The 22212-nt window shown below is 42.9% G+C and overlaps 1 protein-coding gene across 1 annotated transcript in view; it reads left to right on the top strand.

Annotated features, from left to right (window-relative positions):
* The window catches only part of Rad51b (RAD51 paralog B), a 510767-nt gene that overhangs the window by 335482 nt on the left and 153073 nt on the right, over positions 1-22212 (top strand). Inside the window, exon 7 of the mRNA XM_032908021.1 lies at positions 22078-22174. Coding sequence (XP_032763912.1) covers positions 22078-22174 — 97 coding nt within the window. The remainder of the gene's footprint in view (positions 1-22077; positions 22175-22212) is intronic.

A 22212-nucleotide genomic window follows, 5' to 3' on the forward strand; every position in this document is an offset into this window, starting at 1 on the left:
AGGCAACAAAACTCAGAGTCAGGTCCTAATTCTTCCTCACTAGAATGTCTGGATAGAAGGCTGAGTGCTTTTCCTGTGTGGATGAAGAGTTTACTTCTGCGGCCTCTCACAGTCCTTGGTGGAACTCGCTGATACCCCTCAGAGAGCACTGAGCTCCTGATGCAAGATGGTCTGGGCTCTGTGTACCTAGGGAGGGGTGGAACAGACCTTGCTCTGTTGGTCTTGCTGCAGGTGTCAATTTGGTCACAGACATTCAATCAGTCATTGGCTGTACTGGAATGCAGCTTTATGTGGACATTTCTAATGTTCACATCTGCTCCGGGAGCTTCATGAGGACAGCACACTCGGTGGGGACGGCTGATGATGCCAGGTGATAATTCTTGGCGGTCCTTTTCTTCTTTGTTTCCATGGACACCAACCTTACCCTTTCCATCTGTAATGACAGATGAGCTCTGTGCCTGTTTTCTTCTTTCCTTGCAGTGTATATTGGTAAGTTAGGGCATAAGCCTTAGCTTTCATACTTCTCTGCTTCCCTAGTTGCCACATGATGTATCTGGGGTTAGAGGATTTCTCTGGAAAGATTGTAGAAAAGGGGATACAGATCTGGCCAGATGTGTACCCATGTGCTGCCCCCACCTCTCCAGATTGTCTCCCTTTTTTCTCCTGTCCTACAAAGCCTTTATAAAACTGCACCCATTTCCCACACCATATAAATCCACTTGCCTTTATCCAGTCTCCGGAGCTGCTAGACTTTTCTAGCGCACCCAGTCACTTGTCATTTGTTGTCCTTATTGGTGCCCCCAGCCCCCATTGCTTGATAACAGATGCCTTCTGGGAAGGATTTTCCTGCTTTAGTCTGTTGTGTCTTCAGAGCCTGGGTTAGTGCGCAGTTTTCTTGAGAGGACTTGGATGGATGAACCTCAATGGATGAGGCCGTGTAGTGTAGTAGTGGTGGAAAGCTTGTGCTCTGGGGTGCAACCACCCTGGGTTTTATCCCAGGGTTGCTGCTTACTGGCTGTGTGTCTTTGGAGAATGATGTAACCTTTCTGAGATCCACTGTTCTTAACTGTAAAGTGAAGGCGTACTGTGGAGATCAAAAGCGAGAGAGGCAACATAACTCTGGATATGTAAGTGGTCTTCATGTTTCAATAGGTCTGACTGGATTCAGGTACTAAGTGCAAACTCGCTTTCCTCACCTGTCACATGGGTATGAGAGTATGGATCTGGAAGTGACCAAATAGGGGTATCTCCGTCACTTACTAAGGGAATGACAGAGGCAAACTGGCCCTTGAAATGGTGCCTGAGGTAGTGTGGAGAGGAAGTCTGACAAGGCTCTACCCATTGATCAAGTTTTGACTGAGCACTTCCTCTCTCTTCAGCCAAGTATGCACATTTTTTTAAGTTGTAGTTTTCATCAAAGGAAAATATGTATATTGTCTCACAGATTTAGCGAGAGTATAATTCTTAACTGAAAACAGTTCCTTCCTCTCCCCTCCCCCTCCTTGCTTCTTCTTCTCTGGAAGCTGCCTCTGTTGACTCCATGGGCCTGCTTCTCTTTTCCAACAGACACACTAGAGCTGGTCCTTGTTTTCCTATTTTAGATGTTTTAGATGTTCCCTATATTTAGATCTAAACAGAAGACGCCTTCTGTTGAGGATGGACACTGAGCTCTTATGCTTTTCTCTCTTGGTGACATTTTTAATATACCCCATTTATGATCTGTTTTTAGTTTTTGTTTTAAAGTATTTATCTATTTATATTTAATTTTATGTGTTATTTTATGAGTGTCTTGCCTGAATATATGTCTGTGTACCACATGTATGCATGGTACCCAGAGAGGCCAGAAAAGGGTGTCAGATCCCATGAAATTGGAGTTACCGATGAGGTTACCATGAGGGTGCTAAGAATTAAATCAAAATCCTCTTGAAGAGCACCCAATGCTCATCACTCCAGCCCTCCTAATATTAAATTAAAACAGTATTTAGCATGTATACTATTTGTATTATTAACTATTCACAGTGAGTCATAATTATATCTTCCTTTCTTGATAGTATTTAAAACTCTCTCTCTGCAGTGCATGCTGCAGGGCTGAGGATGTAGCTTGATTAATAGAGTGCTTATCTAACGTGTGGAAATTCCCGGGTTTATCCCCAGGCATCAAACCGAGTGTGGTAGTGCATACCTGTGATCCCAGCAGTCAAGGGGTAAAGGCAGGAGGACCAAAAGCTCAGACTCATCTTTGGCTACATAGTGGGCTGGAGGCCAGTCTGATTCCTATCTCAAAATGAAGAGATGGTGGTGGTGGTGATGGTGGTGGTGGTGGTGGTGGTGGTGGTGGTGGTGGTGGTGGTGGTGGTGGTGGTGGTAGAGGTGGTGGTGGTGGTGGTGGTGGTGGTGGTGGTGGAGGTGGTGGTGGTGGTGGTGGTGGTGGTGGTGGTGGTGGTGGTGGTGGTGGACAATATTCTCTACCCTCCCACCATCTTTAAATTTGATAGAGGAATTTGAAACCAAAGCTGCTATGTCCCCAGTGCACTTAACACCATTAGCAACAATATGTTAAGACCCTCTAATATCCAGCTCACATACAGATCTCTCTGATTGGCTCCAGGGTGTTCTTTTACAACTATTAGTTAGAATAGGGCCATTGAGCTTTTGCAGAAATTGGATGTCATTTGTCCCACACTGGAGGTTTGGCTGATGGCTTCCTACTGTTCCCTTTGACTGGTTCTGTGTCTCTTACTTCCATCAACTAGTGATTGCAGTTAGAGGCTTAGATTCAGATTTAGGGCTTTTTTAAAAGGGTAAAAGTACTCAATATGTGGTGCTAAGGACCTCCTATTTCGTCTTGTTGCAGGACAACAATTATGCTTGAACTGACGTTCGTCGTGCTTGGATCAGTTCTCAGGCTCAATGGCAGTGACTTGTCCTTCCCTGATCCAATTCTCCAACAGCTATTGCCCAATGGTATGCTAGAGCATACTCTAGAGTCACTATTTTGTGACACTCATAATCGGTCCTTGTGCGATTCTGACCGACCCCATCGGTGTCCACTTGCTTTACTATTTACAAATTTGCAGGAAGTTCTGTGCGACCCTCACCTCCAATATTTATATACCACAACTATACTCCTGTAAAAGTAAAACCTTTACCATTACAGTGATCCCACCTTGTGGAATCTCCATTGAGTTTTGTTGTCAGCCTCGAATTTATGAACAGAACAGAGGAAAGGGTTCTTGTCCATCATATTGAGGAATAGCTGAGCAAGACAGACTTTTAAACTGCCAGCATGACTAAAGGGGCTCTATATGCCATGCCTCCTTTACCTGGACAGGGGACTCTGAAGTGTGATAGCGTCCCTCTATAAAGGGGGAATTAGATGGAAGCCACCAGGGTGAGCTGCAATGACACACAGTCTTTGAGGATGTTTTAGTTGTTTTAGTTTTTACTGCCCGGATTTTAGCAGAATTTGACTTCTAAATACAGCTTGAAATGTCAGACCTCCCTGCTTATACACACACAGGGGTGGACACTTTTAGCCCTGCTCCCCTGCACCCCCTTTTCTTTCTAAAAGGACCTATCATCACAGGGCAGAGAGTTTTGGAACTACTCTTCCTGAGAGGTTGGGGTACCAGATACCTAGCAGAGGAGAAAGTCTATCTCAGTGTCTCTCAGTCAAGGTCTTGTTACCATTCTTCTCTAAGAGCTCTCTTTAAGTACAAATAAAGTCTTGGTGTACATGACTAATCTATAACTGTAGAAAGAAATGGGATGACCACCTTATCAGTGACTTCTAGCACTTCTGAGTTTAAGGATCACATTTAAAATACTCTGCAGATACAAATTCTTATAATATAGGGAGGATGTTCTGCCATTCAGAATTACCTTCCACATAACTAGATGCTCTCTCCCTTCAGGTCCAGGTTCACTAACACTCTCCCTGAGTCTCTGTCCAGTGGTGACTCCTCTTTTTCCCAACCTCTATGCACTCATATCTCTGTATACCTCTCTCATGGCAAGGATTATCTACTCCTTTTCATTCACAAGAAATACCTGTCTGTTTCATTTTATGTATATTTAGTATTTAATAAATAGAAGAGTTTTAATTTTAATAATGAAATAAATTACTTGAGTAATTTTGTTTCTATCTGATATTCATTTTCTATCACAACTGTGCTTCAGGAACGTTTGGAGGGAGTCTGTCATAAAATGTAGAGTCAAATATTAAATTTTGCAAAGGGGAAGAAAAAACTCACAGGGGAGCTAATATGGATCTGAGGTCAGAATCACTGGCTTCCAGACACATGTGCACCACTTCAGAGGCACTGCTGTAAGCACTTGCCTATCGGTAGGGCTTCAGTGACACCAAGTCCTACAACCAGAGTCACTTATGAAACTTACTTAACCTGGAGTTCACCAAAATGAGGGAAGGACTGCAGATTCTAGGAATGATGATGAATGACTCAGGACTGAGACTATGGGCTCTCCAAGTCTACTTTGCAGGGAGAGGGGATCTGCAGAGGTACAGAGATGCTCTGGGAAGAATGGGTTATTATACTGGTGGAACACTGGGGCAGAAACAACATGGTGGGCTTGGGGGGACTTAAACACAAGCTTTACTCTTAGCTTCCTTGCAAGCTTATCCTGAGTCTTCCTTGTCACCTCCTGCCTGTACTGGTTTCTCTTGGAAACTCTTTGGCTCAGTCAGGGCAGGAGACAGCTTGTGATAATTTATGACCAACCAACAAGCCTCATATAAGCAATGGAGGACCACATCAGCCAAACCTATTCTTGGTTTGGTTTGGTTTGATTTGATTATAGTTTTGGTTTTGGTTTTTGACACAAGAGTTTCTCTGTGTAGCCCTGGCTGTCCTGGAACTTGCCCTGTAGACCTGGCTGTCCTCCAACTCATAGAGAACTGCCTGCCTCTGCCTCTGGAGTGCTGGGATTAAAGGTATGAGCCACCACTGCCTAGCTGTAAAGCTGTTCACAATGAGAACCCATTAGGGGAAACAGGGAAACAGTGACCCAGTTTCCATAGGAGAATACAGGTCCTAAGCAGCCTGTCCTCGTTTCAAAGACAACGAGTTTCCATTCTTGTGGCAGTTTTCCCTGTCTCTGGGAGGTGAGCTCCCCTTTGGGTTCAAGGAATATCAAGAGGATGGCTATAGCGTCAGTTGGACCTGGGTTTGGTTCCATTTAAATGTAAACTTTGGACAAGTTGTTCTTTCTGATGGCAATATCTACTTTATTGCTGGCAGTGAGGTTCAGAGAAGAGTTTATATTCATTCACACATACTAGGCATTTAAAATTACTTTAAAATAACCTAGAAAATTCTTCCCCATAGCTATGTTATTTCCAAAGCTACATCTCACAGGTAAGAAGAGAGCCATGCTGAATTTTAAAGGTTCTTCTGCCTACCGTGCAAGCAGCTCCCTACACTCCTTAGTTCCTTGCCTTTCTATCCTCTAATGGATATATAGAGGGTTGTATAATGGGTTGTCTTGGCGAAGAAACTGATCAGGAAAATGTAAGCCTGGAAAGTTTATGCTGGTGAGTTACCAGGATACCATTCCCATCACTACCTGTATTTCATTCCTGCCAGTGGGATTTAGGATGTAACCGTAGATTTCCTGAGTGGTATCATCTAAGTTATGAAAGATTGCTCTGTAGTCACATGATGTTGTTGCTTGCTATGAGCTCAGCAATTTACTCCGTGTGTGTGTGTGTGTGTGTGTGTGTGTGTGTGTGTGTGTGTGTGTACATATATAGGCCAGAAGTCAATCTTGAGTGTCTTTCCTTAGGAGATACCTATCTTGTGTTTTGAGATAGAGTCTTTTGCTGGGACCTATGACTTACCAATTAGGCTAAATTGGCTGGCCAGCAAACCTTAGGGGCCTGCTGATCCCCACTTCCCCATGGCTGGGATTACAAGTGGGCACCATCCCACTTGCCTTGTTATGTGGATGCGAGGGTTGAATTGTCTTAATTTACTGATTGAGTTATTTCTCCAACCCAGTTGCTCAGTATTTTTCATTTGTAAAATAGAGAGATAATGTCACCTAAGTCACAGGGCTGTGATGGGTATTATAGAAAGTTATTTATTACCATGTTGTGGTTTGCACCAGGGCCATGTGTGCACTTTGTCTCTGAGCTATACCCCAAGTCCCTGAAGGGGTTGTTTAAACAAGACACTGCACTACGCATGGCAATCGGCACTCTGTAAATATTGGCTTTTTCAGGGTTTGTCCTCATCAAATAGCATTTGCTGGGTGTTCTAAAGATGGCATGGCCTCAAAAACTTTAGCTCTGAATTAAGAGGTGCTGGAGGGAAGGTCAGCTTTGAGCAGAGCCTGTAGAAGCCAGTGATGTTTGTTTCTCGTCTGTTAATCAACTATAATGGCTTCTCTTCCCCTTCCCCTGGTATTGAGCCTGCTGAGTCACTGTCCCAGCCCCTTGGCCCATATCTACTATGTCTATGGAATACAACAACAACAACAACAACAACAACAACAACAACACACACACACACACACACACACACACACACACAAAATAGCACTAATAAAGGGCAGATCATTTGAGGGAATTTGTTTGCATTCCTGTGCTTGCTCCCCTGGTGAGATAGGAAACCTTTAATAAGACTTTTCCTAAATAATGCTGCATGTGTATGGGGGAATTTCTCCCTCTGTGCTTCTAACAAATGACCATCTCATGAGGCTTCTTTTCATTTTTTTTTCTTCATCTTTCCTGCTCTCAGTGCATTCCACAAAGAGCTTGTTCCTCTGCTGGTTACTGATTGATGGGTCTGCTCTCTGTGTGCCCTTTAATTTTGCAATAAGCTAACAAGAAGTTGAGACCACAGAGTCAAAAAGAACTGACTCACTCACTTACTCTGACTCACTAGCCCAACAGGCTGATTTAGTGATTTTACTGTGGTCCTGCCGAAGGCAGGAGTCCCCAATAAGAAGTGCTGCCTTGTCAGTCACCAGGGAGAAAGGAGCTCCAGTGTCCCCCACATCCGAAGCAGCATGACATCTCTTCTCAGTAGTGATCCCTTTCAGGAAGTCAACTGCAGGACTTGTTCCCCACACCAGGATTTGGTATTCCATGAGACACCAGCTGAGTGGAAATGGACAGTCATTACTTCCAGGTTCTCTATGATTTTTTTAAAAAAAAAGAGTTGTGGTATGCCATAAAAGAAAACAGCTATAACCCACCACTGGCATTTTGATATGAATGAATTAAAAAAAAAAAAAGGGCAAACCTTTGCCTCTGCTGTGCCCCCCAACCCCCAGCTGAGTTTTCCCCATAAGACCAGGTGCTCAACAGGAAGCAAAGGCACTAATATGATATTTCATGACTTGATTTCCAAACGTAGCAAGAATCAATCCTTTTTATTATTCTTCATTGCTACTATATACAGTAACCAGTCTGAAAAATACAAATGCCACTTAAAGTAGGAAAACAAGGACAAATTCAAATGGCTCAGTGGACTCTAAGTGAACTGCTCCCTACAGGTCCACATGAAACTGGGAAGACAAATGCCCACATGGAGGTTGTCCCTGCCTTGAGCTCCCATTACAGATCCCAGTGCTGTGTGTGGCCGTAGCACACCTAACCAGCTGGCTGCTGGCTGGCTGCTCTTACGTAGCAGCTTTTCTTCTGAAACTCTTGTCATCACAGCTTAGCAGAAGTGAAAGCGTTAGCAGCTTGGCATTAGTGGCCAAGACAGAAGAATCCAGGGTTCTGTGTCCTTTCCCTTGCCCACACCTACCAGTGCATGGTTCCTCCTCAGCCTGCAGACTCAACCTTTCCGGTCTACTGAGTAGACTACTAACCTTTGGCTGATTCCTTTCCTTCCCACTGAACATTTGTTTAATTCTTGAACACCTTGTTTAGGAATCGTCTCCTGTCTAATGTTCCTGGATATTATATGTATATGTGGATATGTGGAAGCCACAAGTTGATGTCCAGAATCTTCCTCTATCATGTTGGGTTTTTTTTAATTTTAATTAAAATATAATTAACTCACTTCCCCCCTACCTTTTCCTTCTCCAACTGCTCTTAGATACTCCTCCCTTCCCATTTTACCCCATCTCAAAATCATGACCTCTTTATCTTTGATTGTCATTGTGTTTGTGTGTGTGTGTGTGTATGTGTATATATATGCTGTATTTATACACGCATGTATATACATATATATGTTTAAATTGCTGTGTGTATTTAGTGTTGCCTGTATGTATATTATTTCAGGTCTGATCACTTGGTATTACATGATTAATCAGCAGTCATTCCTTGCCTGTAGTTCTTTGCGTTGGGGTTGGTGCCCTGTAATATTTTCCCTTTCTCTGTTTAACACCACCATTATTTGGGTCTTGATTAGGTACCCGTGTCGCTTCAGTATCCTGGCTGTAGCTTTCCTGTCATTTCCAAGAGACGGGATCTTACATCAGACTTCCTGGTCCCCTGCCTCTTACGTTCTTTCTGCCCTCTCCTCTGCAGTGTACCCTGAGCCTTAGGGAAAGAGTTGTGTTGTTGATGTATCCAGTGGTGCTGGGCACCGCATGGTCAATTATTCTCTACATTTTGACTGATTGTGATTTTCTGTGATGGTCTCTTTCTACTGCAAAGAGGTGGGATTTTTTGTTGTTGTTGTTGGTTTGTTTGTTTGTTTTTGTTTTTGTTTTGACAAGGAGTAAGAGATTGACTTATCTGTGTTTAAAGGATATATTTTTAGAACACAGTTTGGAATTATGCTGGTCTAGTAAAGGAGTGGCAGTAGGTTCCCTTCTAAGATCCATGACCTCACTAGCCCTAGGAAGTTAACTAGGTTTCCTGCACTGGACATGATATCCCTCCTGTTGAGCAGGACTTAAGTCCAATTAGACATCTGTTGGTTACCACTGAGACATGAGTGCCACTGTTACACCTTTAGGTATATCGTACCGTGCTGATCATTGTTGTGATTCATAGGCATCACAGCTTCCACCTTATTTTTTGAGACAGGGTCTCTCCCTGAACCTGGAGCTCATTGATTAACAAGACTGGCTGTGACTCTCCTCTCTCAGCTCCCAGCACTGGGCTTACAGCCTCAAGCCTCCATAACTGACTTTTTGCATAGATGCCAATGGGCTGCATGTAGGCTGTCAGGCTTGTACAGCAAACACTTCACCCACTGAGCCATCCTCACAGATTTCTTACTGATTTGCACTGAACAACATGGAACTTGGCTAAACTAATATTAGCATGCCTTTCTCTGATGAACTGAATCAGTAAATCATGAGGCTATGAGTTTTCATGCAAAGAACTTTTATTTGGAAAAAACACTATAGACCAGGGAGTCATATAGGACTGATTTGAGTCTGCCCCATGGTACTGTTTGATTTCAGGAAAGCAGGATAACAATGTTGACCTCACTGGGTTGAGAGGATGAAATACACTAAATAAATGTCAGGCAGGCATTCAGGGTGGAGTCTACAGACAGGAAGAACCGAATCAAAGCTCGATTCCATTTTCACTCCCTGCATTTAGGATAGGGACCCAGAAAGGGACCCAGGGAACCAGAACGACATCTAACCTCTTGAAGTTTACACTGTAAGCAAAGATTAGAAAGACAAATCTTTATGATGAGTACCATCATAGATGGCTTGGCTTAACTGACTTCCCCTCCTTGGACTCCTTTGAGACCAAGAAATATTTCTGCTAAGTCTTGTTAAAAGAAAAATAACACATGCAGCATTGTAAAGAATTCTTAGTACTGATGCTGAAGTAGATATGCTAAAAACTGAGAAATTAGTTGAGGCTCAAATATTTGGGAAGTTTTTCATGAAAGAGTTGAGAGTTCATCTGGACCCTGAAATACAAACAAGTGAAGGACAGGGTTTTCAGACTGGGGCCTTTGGGATGGGAAGAGTGAGAACCAGAGGAAATGAACCATGAGACATAAACAGGTTCTAAAGAGGATGTCATAGCAAAGGGAATGTTCATTAGGCACCTATCAAGTGTCAGGCTTCTTAAAAAGCACTTCCCATGCCGTCCTTTGTCTCCACAATAGGGATAATTGCTAACCCAATTATACAGCTCAGGAAAATGAGGCAGAGACAGCAAATAACCTATCTGAGTAAGTGTGGACCTGGTATTCCACTACTGCTATGAGAAGGGAGCCAGGAAGTTTGAGTCCAGAGCCTGCCTACCCCTCTAACCCATGATGGCTGCCTGAGTTAGTTCTCAGTTTCCCTCACACACTAAGGCTCACTTAAGACCAGTCTGTAAATGAACTCTGAAAAGTATTAAAGAGCCATTACTCATGTTAATGATGTCAGATGAGTGGTGCCAAAAAGCCATCTGAAAACGAGGGAGGGAAAGATATAAGATATCGGCTCCGATATGTAGTTCTCTTGGTAAGATGAGCTGGTGGTCCCTGCACATGGCTAACCCTCGCCTCCAGCAACACTGAGGCCTGCCAGAGCCTCACATTTCCTCTCACACTCTGCTCCAGATGGCTATGTCCAGGTCACTAGAGTGAATAGCAAGAATAGAAGAAACTGGTTTGTCATCTGGCCTTGGGCCTCGTACCTCAGGTGAGATGGACCCTTGCCAGGATACCCACCTCAGTGAGCCTGTAGCATCTGACTCGGGGTTTGCTCGCTAGTGGCCACGTTGGAGAGTGCCACACCAAGGACTACTAGGTAAATATTTGGTCACTACTATATTTGTTCTCAACCTATTCTTCTTGTGTCTCTCCTTTGTTGACTGTCTGATTATGAATTGTCACTGTTTGTGTCTATATCAATGTCTTCTAAATATGAACATAGAAGCATGGTATCATTCCATCTCAAAAAATAATAACTTATACCTTTGTCCATCTTCGAGGATGTGAAGTAATTTTTTGCATCTGATAAAGCTGCTGACTTGCGAGTTTCTAGGCAGACCTGTTAACCAACCTTTGAACAATGGTGAACAAAGTTTCTTTTCGTGCTACAGATTCACTCTGGAGATGAAGATAATTGGATCTGCCCAGTCAGTGAGTTTGGTGAGCCCGTGCTGGCTAGAATGCCACACCACTTATGCTGGGAAAATAGAGATACAAACAGGGAGACTAGCACTGCTCTGCGCCCCATAGGACGTATCTGAGGTTCCTCTGAGCTCAGCTCTCATCTACAATAAGCATACATTAGGCTAGAGGATCAAAGTTGGTGTTGATAAAGTTGGACTCCCCCAAGAGTTATATCTTCAGTCTCTTTGGGGAGCAAATGACTCAATAGAACTATTTTTCTTCACCCCAGATGAGTATAAGGAAGGGAAGTGAGTTAGTACCAGCCATCTACGATGGTACTTATCACAAACCTGTGTCTTTCTAACCCTCCTTGCAGACCAAAGGGAGGGGAATCCCCAACACCAAGGCATACACGTGAATAGAAAGCACCACAAGTAACAAAAACACCGAAAAAGGTCATCAGAAACTCAGGGAGGGAGGGGTCTGGAAAGTCACCTCCCTGCCTTTCTGAAGAGCTCAGTAGACAGGGATGAGGAAGTGGGCAAGGACAGCCAAACAAACTTCATGCACAGTGACTCTGCCACAGAAAATGCACAGTGCAGCTGGTAGGAAAGTTTCTTTCACATCTGTGTGAACCTTGGGGCCATCTGACAATTGGCCACCTTCTTTTCCACACCTAGATAGCCAGCCTTTCTTTGCCTCATGCTAACTTCAGTATTTGCTAAAGTAGGTAAATATACCATTGGAAGTCATAGTGGTTACCCTGTCACAACTAAACCAAGAGAATGTGTCATTTCCTGCAGGGGGCCCCACACTGCCATGTTGGGGTAGAGGTGAAAACAGCACACTGGCCTGCTACTTGTGACTTCCGCAACTGTTGCCAGCAACCTCCCACCCCACCCCAGTCCCAGAACCAACAGGTGCTAAGTCAGCCCACTGGAGCCAGGCAGGGAACATGTTGATATCTAACTAGGACTCACCATACCTGTGGGCCACGCCGCCACAGGTGCTGGCCACAGATTTCCCCTGGAGTGTACATTCTGGGGCTAAGTAGGCCAAGGAGAAAGCCTCACTCCACATGCAGTGCAGTTACCTCATACCTGGTTTGAATAAATGGCAGACACGGTCCTTCCTCATACATTTCCCTGAACTCGATGGTAGAGGTAGGTGATGGAAGTAGAACTCTTAGTGGTGCCCTCTGTGGCTGGGCGGGTGAGCATCGAAAGCTGAGGAGATTTAGCATCCCTCCATATGTGCCACCCCTCACACGGAGCCTGTCTTCCCTCCAGGGACTCTCCTGATCAGCTACTCACTGCTCTTCAGCTTGGCTTTGGATTGCTTTGGTCTGCTTCTCCCAGAGCGTACACTCCAGGGGAAACCCCACAGCCAGCAACTGTGGTGCCGTGGCCACAGGCATGACGAGCTCTAGTTGAGTATCAGTTTGTTGCTCCTTGGTCTCAGTGGACTAAGCTTAGCATCTGTTAGTTCTGGGACTAAGGGAGAGCAAGGATTGAGCTAGTCCACGAGAAAGGTCTGTATTCCCAGATCACTATGCAGAGTGAGAATTGAAGTCTTTGCAACATGAATTCAAATATGCCCAAGCTGCCTCCCTTTCTGGTTTCCCCTCTCCTTTTCCTCAGCCACTGCCTGGGCCAAGAAGCTTCTCTAAGGTTGAAGATGGTGAGAGTTGATGGCAGTCCTAGAGTTTTGAGTACAACAGCAGAGCTAATGCAACCTGAAACATTAACATTTTCTTCTGTAGCCCCTTCTACTAACAGCCATCAGAATATATTAAATCTCTCCATGGCTTTTGTGGACTCAACACGTTAAAGTTCAGAGGAGTTAGGCACATTTCCCAGAATTGCACAGCAGAATCGTGTCAGAGCCAAAACTAAATACAGGCAGGCTGCTGGGATCCCGTGGGCGTGGTTTTTTTTTTTTTTTTTCAGGTCAAATTGAAGCCTGGTGTTTTATGACAAATATTTCAAAAAGAAAGACCCTGAGAGTGTTCACATTTTCCCAGATAACCATTGTCCCACATTCGGTCCTTCACGATGAAAATAGCAGATGGGCGTCCTAAAGCCTTATCGGCTCTTCATTCTACAGCTGATAGTTGATATTCTCGGAGCTGAAGGGGGGAAAATGATCTTTTTTTTTTTTTTTCATCATGGAATGATTTATAATTTTCCAGAGCTTGGCAAAACTAAGCCAGTGAATAGTAAAACCAGATTTGTTTTTGTGATACTCAAATTCCAGAATATTTAGTCTGACTTTTCCTCACAACAAATGCTGGATACCTCTTTCCAAAGATGGAAATGGGTAGGAAGAGAGTGGGAGGAATGGGGGCCATGCCCAGGAACATGGCCCTTTGGACTTGATGGTGAATCCACCCTCTTCTTAATCCATTTTTGTATACAGAGAGAGAGAGAGAGAGACAGAGACAGAGACAGAGACAGAGACAGCGAGACAGAGAAAGTGCTGTCCTTTGCTCACTGTCTTTCTTCTGTATGCCTTTCCCAGGAGCTCTCTGGGAGCAGGAGTGTTGACCAGACTCTGTCATGGTCGGGCAGCAACAGTAGAGCTGAAAAACCACTCCAGGGTCTTTCTCAAGCCTTGGCTATGAAAGGGCTCAATGAACCTGAACAATTTCTCACAGGAAAGTTCCGGCCTCTGTCTTCTTAAGAACAAGGCATTCTGCAAGCTTTAACAGATCTGGGATCAAAATTCAAAATGCCTGACTCACCCAAGGCTTTGTTTGGATAAAAAGACTAGGTCACTGTCATATCTGCAATTGGGATGCTTTAAGGTACAAAGAGTAATATTTAAAAAATGTTCCTGAAGTAGATAGACCGTTTTTTAGTACAAAAAGAATGATTAGAATGATTATGCCTTCAGAGCCCAGGAAAGGCAGTGGCTCACCCTTTTGAAAGCACTGTGCTAGCGGTGAGAAGAGTTGGTCTGAAACTCTGGCCAGGCTTTCTCTCCCACTGGCCCTGTTCTTCAGTGGGATACCTATTTACAATCATGGCACCTAGCCCTCCCGGCCCAGTTTAATCAATTTTGGAACTTCACTGATTCTGTGGAGCAGGCTGTGGTCATTTTCTGCCAGGGAGTGGGCAGAAGAGGAAATGGTGTTCTGGTCAAAGAACTCCCTGAGATGCCTGAGGTCGCATGATGGTTTTTCTTTCCAATCTACCCTTTAAAATCTGCTGCAAATAGACAGAAGTTCCATGAAGAGTTTAATTTCCAAGATACCTGTAGCATATCAGAAAACTTGACACAATTTATGTAGACTCTCTTGTGTGCTTGTCTTTCCAGAAACTGTAGCTGTTTGCCTGTGTGGCTCAGAGATATTTATTCGTATGCCTAGGGGCCAGTTATCCACTGACTCGGGACAGTCTTTTAGTGCATTTCTGGCCATGAGATCCCATAGTTTATGACTCATAGATTGAATTCTTTAAGCCAGCGCTCCAAAGCATGGAGAAGTCACCTTCCTACTGTTGGTTTAGGAAGGAGAGGTTTCAAGAAAACCTACATGCCCCTCCTGTCACGTGGACTGTTGAACTCAGGCAGGTGACCACTTCACTCAGTGGAAAATGGAGATGATAAAATCTGTCTCTAATATGCCCACACACGGAGTGAATGATACCATTTGTCATACTCACAATGTCTTTTTTAAAAAGTCTAACTTGTTTGAAAAAGGCGTGTGGAAACCTACTATTATATAAACTTCATGTGTCTGTGGCTCTGTGTGTGTGTGTGTGTGAGAGAGAGAGAGAGGGGGGGGGAGAGAGAGAGAGAGAGAGAGAGAGAGAGAGAGAGAGAGAGAGAGAGAGAGAGAGAGATTGGAGTTAATGTCACAGGGACTATGCTCATCCCAGAAGCTAAACAAAAATCCCAGTGTAAGACGCAGGATAGCTCACCTCAAGTTCTTGACCAGAGGTATCCTAGACACCCAAGATGATACAAGCTACTGTCATTGTTCCTAGTTGCCTACTAAAACTTGATAATAGGACCATGTTGTTGAAGACACTACACACATTGTTCATATGATGTGGAGAAATCAAGTACTGACCAGGAAGCTTTCTCTACTGGCTAGTTTTCATAGTACTGTAAGGGGCTATGCAGGCCACTGAGGTAAAAAAAAAAAAAAAAAGCCATCAACAGATGTACCTAGATATGACCCTGGGAATCTGGGAACTGCAAACAATGACCCTGATGGTAAGATATGCCCATGGTGGGATGAATGTTATGGAAAAACCCAAACTCGTACCAGGTACTGTAAATTTGGCTAAAAACCCATGATGGGGTGCTCACAAGGCCCCATGGCTGAGCTTACTAAATGGACATAGTATCAATCTGTCCTCTAAACTCATGCCTTCCTCTCTGTAGGTTAGTGCCACTCTGAGACTCTATCCCAAAAGTTTTCCTGTACATTGGATGGTGGTTAACACAGAAACTCACAGCTGGTCAAAGTGCAGAGAGTAAGTGTTGGGGGTGCTCAACCCCAGATGAGGTGTCTGTCTATGTCAGGGTTTATGAACCATTAAAGGAGAGGAGACAGAGGGTTTGTCAGTATCAGAGGTCAGGAAAGACCAAAATGAAGTGGTATCTTCTGAACATTAAGGATGGCGATACTTACAAACTCTTAGCAGCTGTAGTAACCTGTGTAAGACTTGTACAATATCATGCCAGTGTTGTAGCACGGAGGGAGAGGGATTCACAAGTCCCTACCACCCAAGGAGCTATAGACAATTGATGTCTTATGGGAGAAAGAAAGTCATTTTTTCTTTTAGAGGGTTGTCACTTATAAGTCACCTTGCTCCAGTGGATGGCCCCATAACCAGAAATATACATCCAGCACAAATTGGAGCCAGTTATTGTTTTTAAAACTTTAAGAAGAGGACACAAAGTTGGAGGGGTAGAGAGGTGGGGGTAGATCAGGGAGGAGTGCGTTGGGGAATGAATGTGATCAAGATACATCATATGAAATTCTCAAAGAGTTAAATATTTAATTGACTGATAAATATTAAGTTACTAATTTGCAGACCATTAATATTTCTTCTGCTGATAAACAAGACCAGATATTACCCCTGCTGAATACAAATTTTTTTTTTTGGTTGTTGTTGTTATCTTCTAAGAGTTGAGTAAAAGGCACTTCTTATATCAAAGGTGGCAATCCCCCATTATGTTCTCTCCAATTGATGTTGAAACTCTTGGTAGGCTATGGTACATTGACAGTTGATGTTGATACTCTTGGTAGGCTATGGTACACTTGACAGTTGATGTTGATACTCTTGGTAGGCTATGACAGTTGATGTTGATACTCTTGGTAGGCTATGGTACACTTGACAATTGATGTTGATACTCTTGATAGGCTATGGTTTACTTGACAGTTGATATTGATATCTTGATAGGCTATGGTTTACTTGACAGTTGATATTGATACTCTTGGTAGGCTATGGTTTACTTGATGGCTACTCTTGGAAGCCCCAACACTGATACTTCTAATCCTTCAATGTGGAGCAGATCAAACTAAACACTTAAGAGGCCCAATCAAGCAGAATTTTTCTAGATCAGAATCAATAATCTAGAGGATGGTCTGAGTATAGCCTTGCATCATAGCATAGGTAAAGATAACTCAACTAAAGGCAGGTAGTTTGCACTGGGTTCATACAGTAATGCAAAGTTGGACTGAGATGCTGAAGTTCCCTGCTTGACCTTTAGGCCTAATGACCAGCTTATTCTGCTACTACCCCTTGGTATCAAAGTATTTGACAGTTGACTTAATACTTAATGAAAGTGAGTCATATATATTTGTTTGTGTATGTATGGTTATCTGAAGGAGCAGAACCCTCTGTCTTCTGACATCGATTTTCCAGAGATTTTCCTGACTAGTTCCCATCTCTTTTCTCTAATTTCCAAGTCTTCTCTGTGACAACAGGGTCTACTGTATTGTTTATGAGTCTGCACCTTGAATTTACTTCTTTCTAGAGAAGTTCATTGTTTCCTTAAACTATGCTCACAGAGGCATTGTGCCAAAGTGCACAAAAAGATGTGTGAGATGTATTTATAGAAGATGGTGCAGAAGCAAACTTTGAACGAGTCATGTAGGGAGCAGAGGAAGCCCAGAGTGAGAGGAGTCTTGAGTGAATGTGTGCTGTTGACAGAAGCACAACCATGTCAAGGACCCCCTAGCCTCAAGCTCAGAGGAACAGCTGAGCCTTCTGCAGGAGACCAAGTGCAATGTTGGCAATATATGCTGACACTATCAACCATAGCTTTCTCTCTATAGGTATTTACAGTCCCCTTGCTCCGGCTGTACTCCATAAACCCTGCCTCCTTGTTTATCTGTGTGGAACAACCCCACATCTTTGTTCATCTGTATTCAATAACCCCACCACTCTGTTCAGCTCTACATAATAAACACAGTGAGATTCTGGGATCCTGGGTCCTGGGATTCTCCAGGTTAGAGCCCAGACACTGTATCCCAGGTTTCTGTACACATGCCGATCCGTCTGTCTTTTATTCATTTTCTTACCACTATAGCCACGTTCGTCCCATGGTGCACATGACACGGAGAGTTATCTTTGAAGGAAGGAATGACCCCCTCCTTCTGTTGGGAGGGGGTATTAGCAGTGGGACTCATAGTCTATGCTCCGTTATATGAGAGTGCACTTTGTATATAAATGTAATTTTTATGTATCCTATAGCCACGGCAGTGCTTAAAAAAACAAGTCAGCGATCTCTCCATGAAAAAAAAAATTGAATCAAGGAAATAATTGCAGTAGAACTTGCAGGGTTCCATGCACCTCCCTCCCCTCCCCTCAGAGTAGGGAGGATGGTATTCTCCTCAGTAAACATTGAGCCAGATTCAGTCTCTCCCGGATTTCTGATGAAGCCGTGGTCATGAAGTCTCTTATCTTCCCTTTTGTCCGAGAGTCCCCCCTCTGGCTCTGTAGTTACAGCTGATGTCGATGTGCGTGTGTTGTGTTTTCAATTAGCCACGCTTTTAAGGAAATGGGGAAAATAACAGATGCACGTCCAATCCAAGTTTTATTGCTTTTAAAGATATAAATAGCAAATGTATGTTCTTTGTCAACAGTGAACGATATACTCTACAAAGAGGATATAGACTTTTATTTGTGATATTTTCATAGATGAGAAACCATTAAAAATTTTTCTTAACAGATACAAAAAACTACACATTGTACATACTAACAGGCTACTATATGAAGTTGGGCATGAGACTTCTAAACAAGAAAAACCAAGTCAGTGATGGGTAACTACAGACAATGATGGGATACCATTTCCCCTAGGTGGAGTTCCGTGTTAAAGACAAGTGAATCATTGTCTAATCCTTAAGCTCCTAAGAGTAAAGTTTATCACATCCAGAAAATTTATGGTACTGGCCAGTGTCACATAGGTCAGAAGCAATAGAGCCAACATCCGAACTTCAGTCTGTCTAATTCCAAAGCCACTGTCTTAAACCTCTGCGCAGACTGCTCTCACGCAAACTTATGGCCAGTATCAGAAGCCCCAGTTGCTCTGATGAAACAGAGTTTACGAAAAGCCCTCGGAAGTGTCAGTCGGAACTCATTTCAGAAACCAGACAGTGTTAAGACTCTGTTTATAACCCCACAGTAGTATTTTATAAGTTATTTTAAGAGCATAGTTTTCACATCTCCAAATCACTTCAGTGAAAAACACATCTGTAGGCTTCTGTCCAAGTTGTGATTATTTGTAATTGATGCTTTTGGAAGTGTTTCTGTTCCATCATTTTGGTAAACACAGATTTAGAAAACCACACAATTTTATCAGATGATATGCTTACCAAGCCCCCGAGTTTCCATGCTGTGGGAGCCTTTGTGACTTGGCTTTAAAATTCATGATAACAAGGGGGGAGATAATCAGCAGAACCACTTAGGGAGAAAAGGCTTCTTCTTCATCTACTACTTTAGTAAAATGTGTATTTTGCTTTCTCCCCTTCCCCACCCCCTCGGTTCTCCTCCCCATCCTGTCATTCTTATGTTGGTGATTGACCCTGATCCTCTCACCTAAGAGCTCTCCCACTAGACTGCACCCCAAAGCAGAGCAGACATTGTTGAGGCAATCTGTAGCCTTCAGAGATTTGCTGACTGTTACCTGCTCCACACATTGAAAGCATCTCATTTTTGTAATGTTTCCATTACAAGAACAAACTTGAAAACAAGTGATGGAAATATTTTAGCTCATGCCTTCTCATGGGTACTATATTCAGTGAAGTCAAATATATAAACATAGCTGTCTGTCTGTCTCTATCTCTGTGTGTCTGTCTCTGTGTCTCTGTGTCTCTGTTTCTCTCTCTCTCTCTCTCTCTCTCTCTCTCTCTCTCTCTCTCTCTCTTTCTCTCTCTGTACTGTTGCCACATTGCTAGAGTTCTAGACATCATCTGGAAGAATCCCACAAAGATTAAAGCTCACTTTTTATTATCATGTTCCTAACCAACTAAAAATAACCTCTAAATAGTTCAGAGGAAACAACCCTCATGTCCACAGATCAATAAGTGTAACAGTGCTGCTGAGTGTGGTCACTGATATACTTGAATGAAAATTGTTGGGCCAGACATGGTGTCCTGTACTTTAATCCTAGCTCTCAAGGGGCTAGCCTGATCTCCATAATGAATTCTAGAACAAGAAATAAATTTTAGAAAAGAAAATGTCATTATTAAACTCATCACTTTGTACAAGGAATATTTGCTAATAAAAAATTTTTAATAAAAAACAAGACTACGTATCTAGACTTCTCAGAAGTCACGATTTAAAATGCAAACAACAAAAAACTAGAACATACATTATTTTGCTCCTTGGTAGATAAGGTGCATATTACTATCAGAGCGATGTCGGTGTCTGATTGGTTTTGTCCCACTAATTATCTTTCCTACTGTGGTAGTTTCACATCAGTTTTTTTTTTAATATTCAATTTATTATGTTATGTGGATGAGTGTTTTGCCTGCATACGTTATATGCATTCAGTTCCTGCTGCAGCCAAAAGAGGGCAACAGATCTCCTGAACTGGAGTTACAGGTGGTTGAGAGCAAGCATGTGGGTGCTGGAACTGAGCATGGGTTCTCCGTAAGATCAGCAAGTGCTCTCAACCATGGAGCCTTTCCCCCAGAACAAACATTTGTGGTTAACTTTAAAAAAAAAAAAAAAACCAGACTAAGTTTGGAGGGAATGACCTGCCTAAAACCTAATTTCTGGTATGATTTTTTGTTCAGTCATTAGAACCAATGTCTGAAGCACAATGTGTCATTAACAGTCATGTTATCATTCTAGAATAATGACAGTGACTTCTGCACATTTATTGAACAATTACTCACTACCAGGCATTCCATTAAGTATCTTGTATTGATTGTCTCGGTTCACATAAAAATTCTATAAGACAGATACTATTTTGTATGTAGAACATGGGACTCAACACTTCAGTAACTTTTCCAAGGCCCAGAATGTTGAAGTCACAATTCGAATCCAGCTATATTAAACTATATATTCACAATTTTTGAAGTTTATACTATATATTCACGATTTGAATCCAGCTATATTAAACAGCTATATCACACTATATATTATGAAGTAAGAGGTGAACATAATTTGTTATTAATACTCTTTCACAAAATAGTTGTTATTTGGGGGTGTGTTTGCTGACATCAGCTCATGTGAGTCTTTCCAGTCTGGATGAGAAATAGCAAAATGAAAGACTGAGATATGAGAACGGTAAATACTGCATTGGCTCCCGGATCCTGCTCAGCGCTCCTAGAAAGTGTGCAGACAGCTGAGACAGGAGTCTCCCCATCACTGACAACTCTAAGAGTTTGTCTCTGCTAATAGGGCCCCTCGGTTCTTAACCTGACCTGTCGTCATCCTCCTCCTCCTCTCTCACCCCTTCATTAAACCACCATGTGTTCTAATTGGTTCAGGGTTTATATGTGGCATTGGTCCATGGTGACAGAGGTGCAGTAGAAAAGCTGGATTATGTGGAAGCCTTTCAGTGTAGCTAGATATAGAGCACTGGGCTAGCATTCACAAAGCCCTGGGTTCAATCCCAGCACCACGAGAGATTTTGAAAAGGGGATTATTTTGTTCATGTCAGGATGACAAACCCACAAGATAGCCCTCACGGCAGGTTAAGACGGTTCTATTAGGTACACATGCCAAACACTGAATTGTGTACACGGGGATGTTTCCTTCAGGTGACCAACAAGTTTCCTTCAAGTGTCAGAAGTTTCCTTCTCGTGATGGGAACCCCACACAGAACCTTTGAAAATGATTGCGTTCTTGGAATTTTCTAATAAGAGGATCTTCGTTTTATTCTCTCTCTCTTTACATTGTTTAACAATAGATTTTATTAGTGTAAAATTTTAAGGAAAAGTAAGTTTTCGACTTACTAAATATAGAAGCATTGTATAACATTGGATGATGGGAGCTACATAGTTTAGAGTCTTTTCCAGGAATTTTAAGTGCTGCAAACTTTATTTTTTTAGTAAAATTGTGTTAACTTATGTCTTAAATGTATAGCAAAACTACACTTCTTTTGCTACATCAACTAATTTAAAAGGAACCTGTGTCCTTTTAGAGACAAGTCTTATTCCTGATTCATAAATTTGGAAATAAAACTGTCATTGTGGGTAGCGGGAAGAAGCCACTGACCTCCAAACGTTAAATGATGACTTTAAAATCAGTGCCAGCAATGACTTAGATTTGGGAAGCAGTTTTCAAAATTGGTACTTTATAAAATGTGCACGGTGCTTCTTCATTCCGCTTTGCTCTCTGCATTTAGCTAAGACTGTAACACTTCTCAGCTTGCTCGGCGTCTAAGACGAATCCACCAGCCATAAGCTGAGGAAAGCCCACCTGCTTCTGCTTTCTGGGCCTTGAATAGCTACAGGCCCTGCCTGAAGATATGCTGGGGAGAGTTCAGCAGGGGTTTGCCTACCTGGCATATCACTCTTCTCCTAAACCACAGCCTGCCTTTTGATGGCTCTAATAATTAATTTGGTCTTCTCTCTTTCTTCTCCCTTCCCCCTCCTGTCTGTTCACAGGTTATCTTGACGAATCAAATTACGACCCATCTGAGTGGAGCCCTCCCTTCTCAAGCAGACCTGGTGTCTCCAGCTGATGATTTGTCCCCGTCTGAAGGTAAAGGATCTGTCCTGGGGAGACTGAAACTTGACACT

The sequence above is a fragment of the Rattus rattus genome, chromosome 7 (assembly GCF_011064425.1).
Source record: "Rattus rattus isolate New Zealand chromosome 7, Rrattus_CSIRO_v1, whole genome shotgun sequence".
NCBI classification, from domain to species: Eukaryota; Metazoa; Chordata; class Mammalia; order Rodentia; family Muridae; genus Rattus; species Rattus rattus.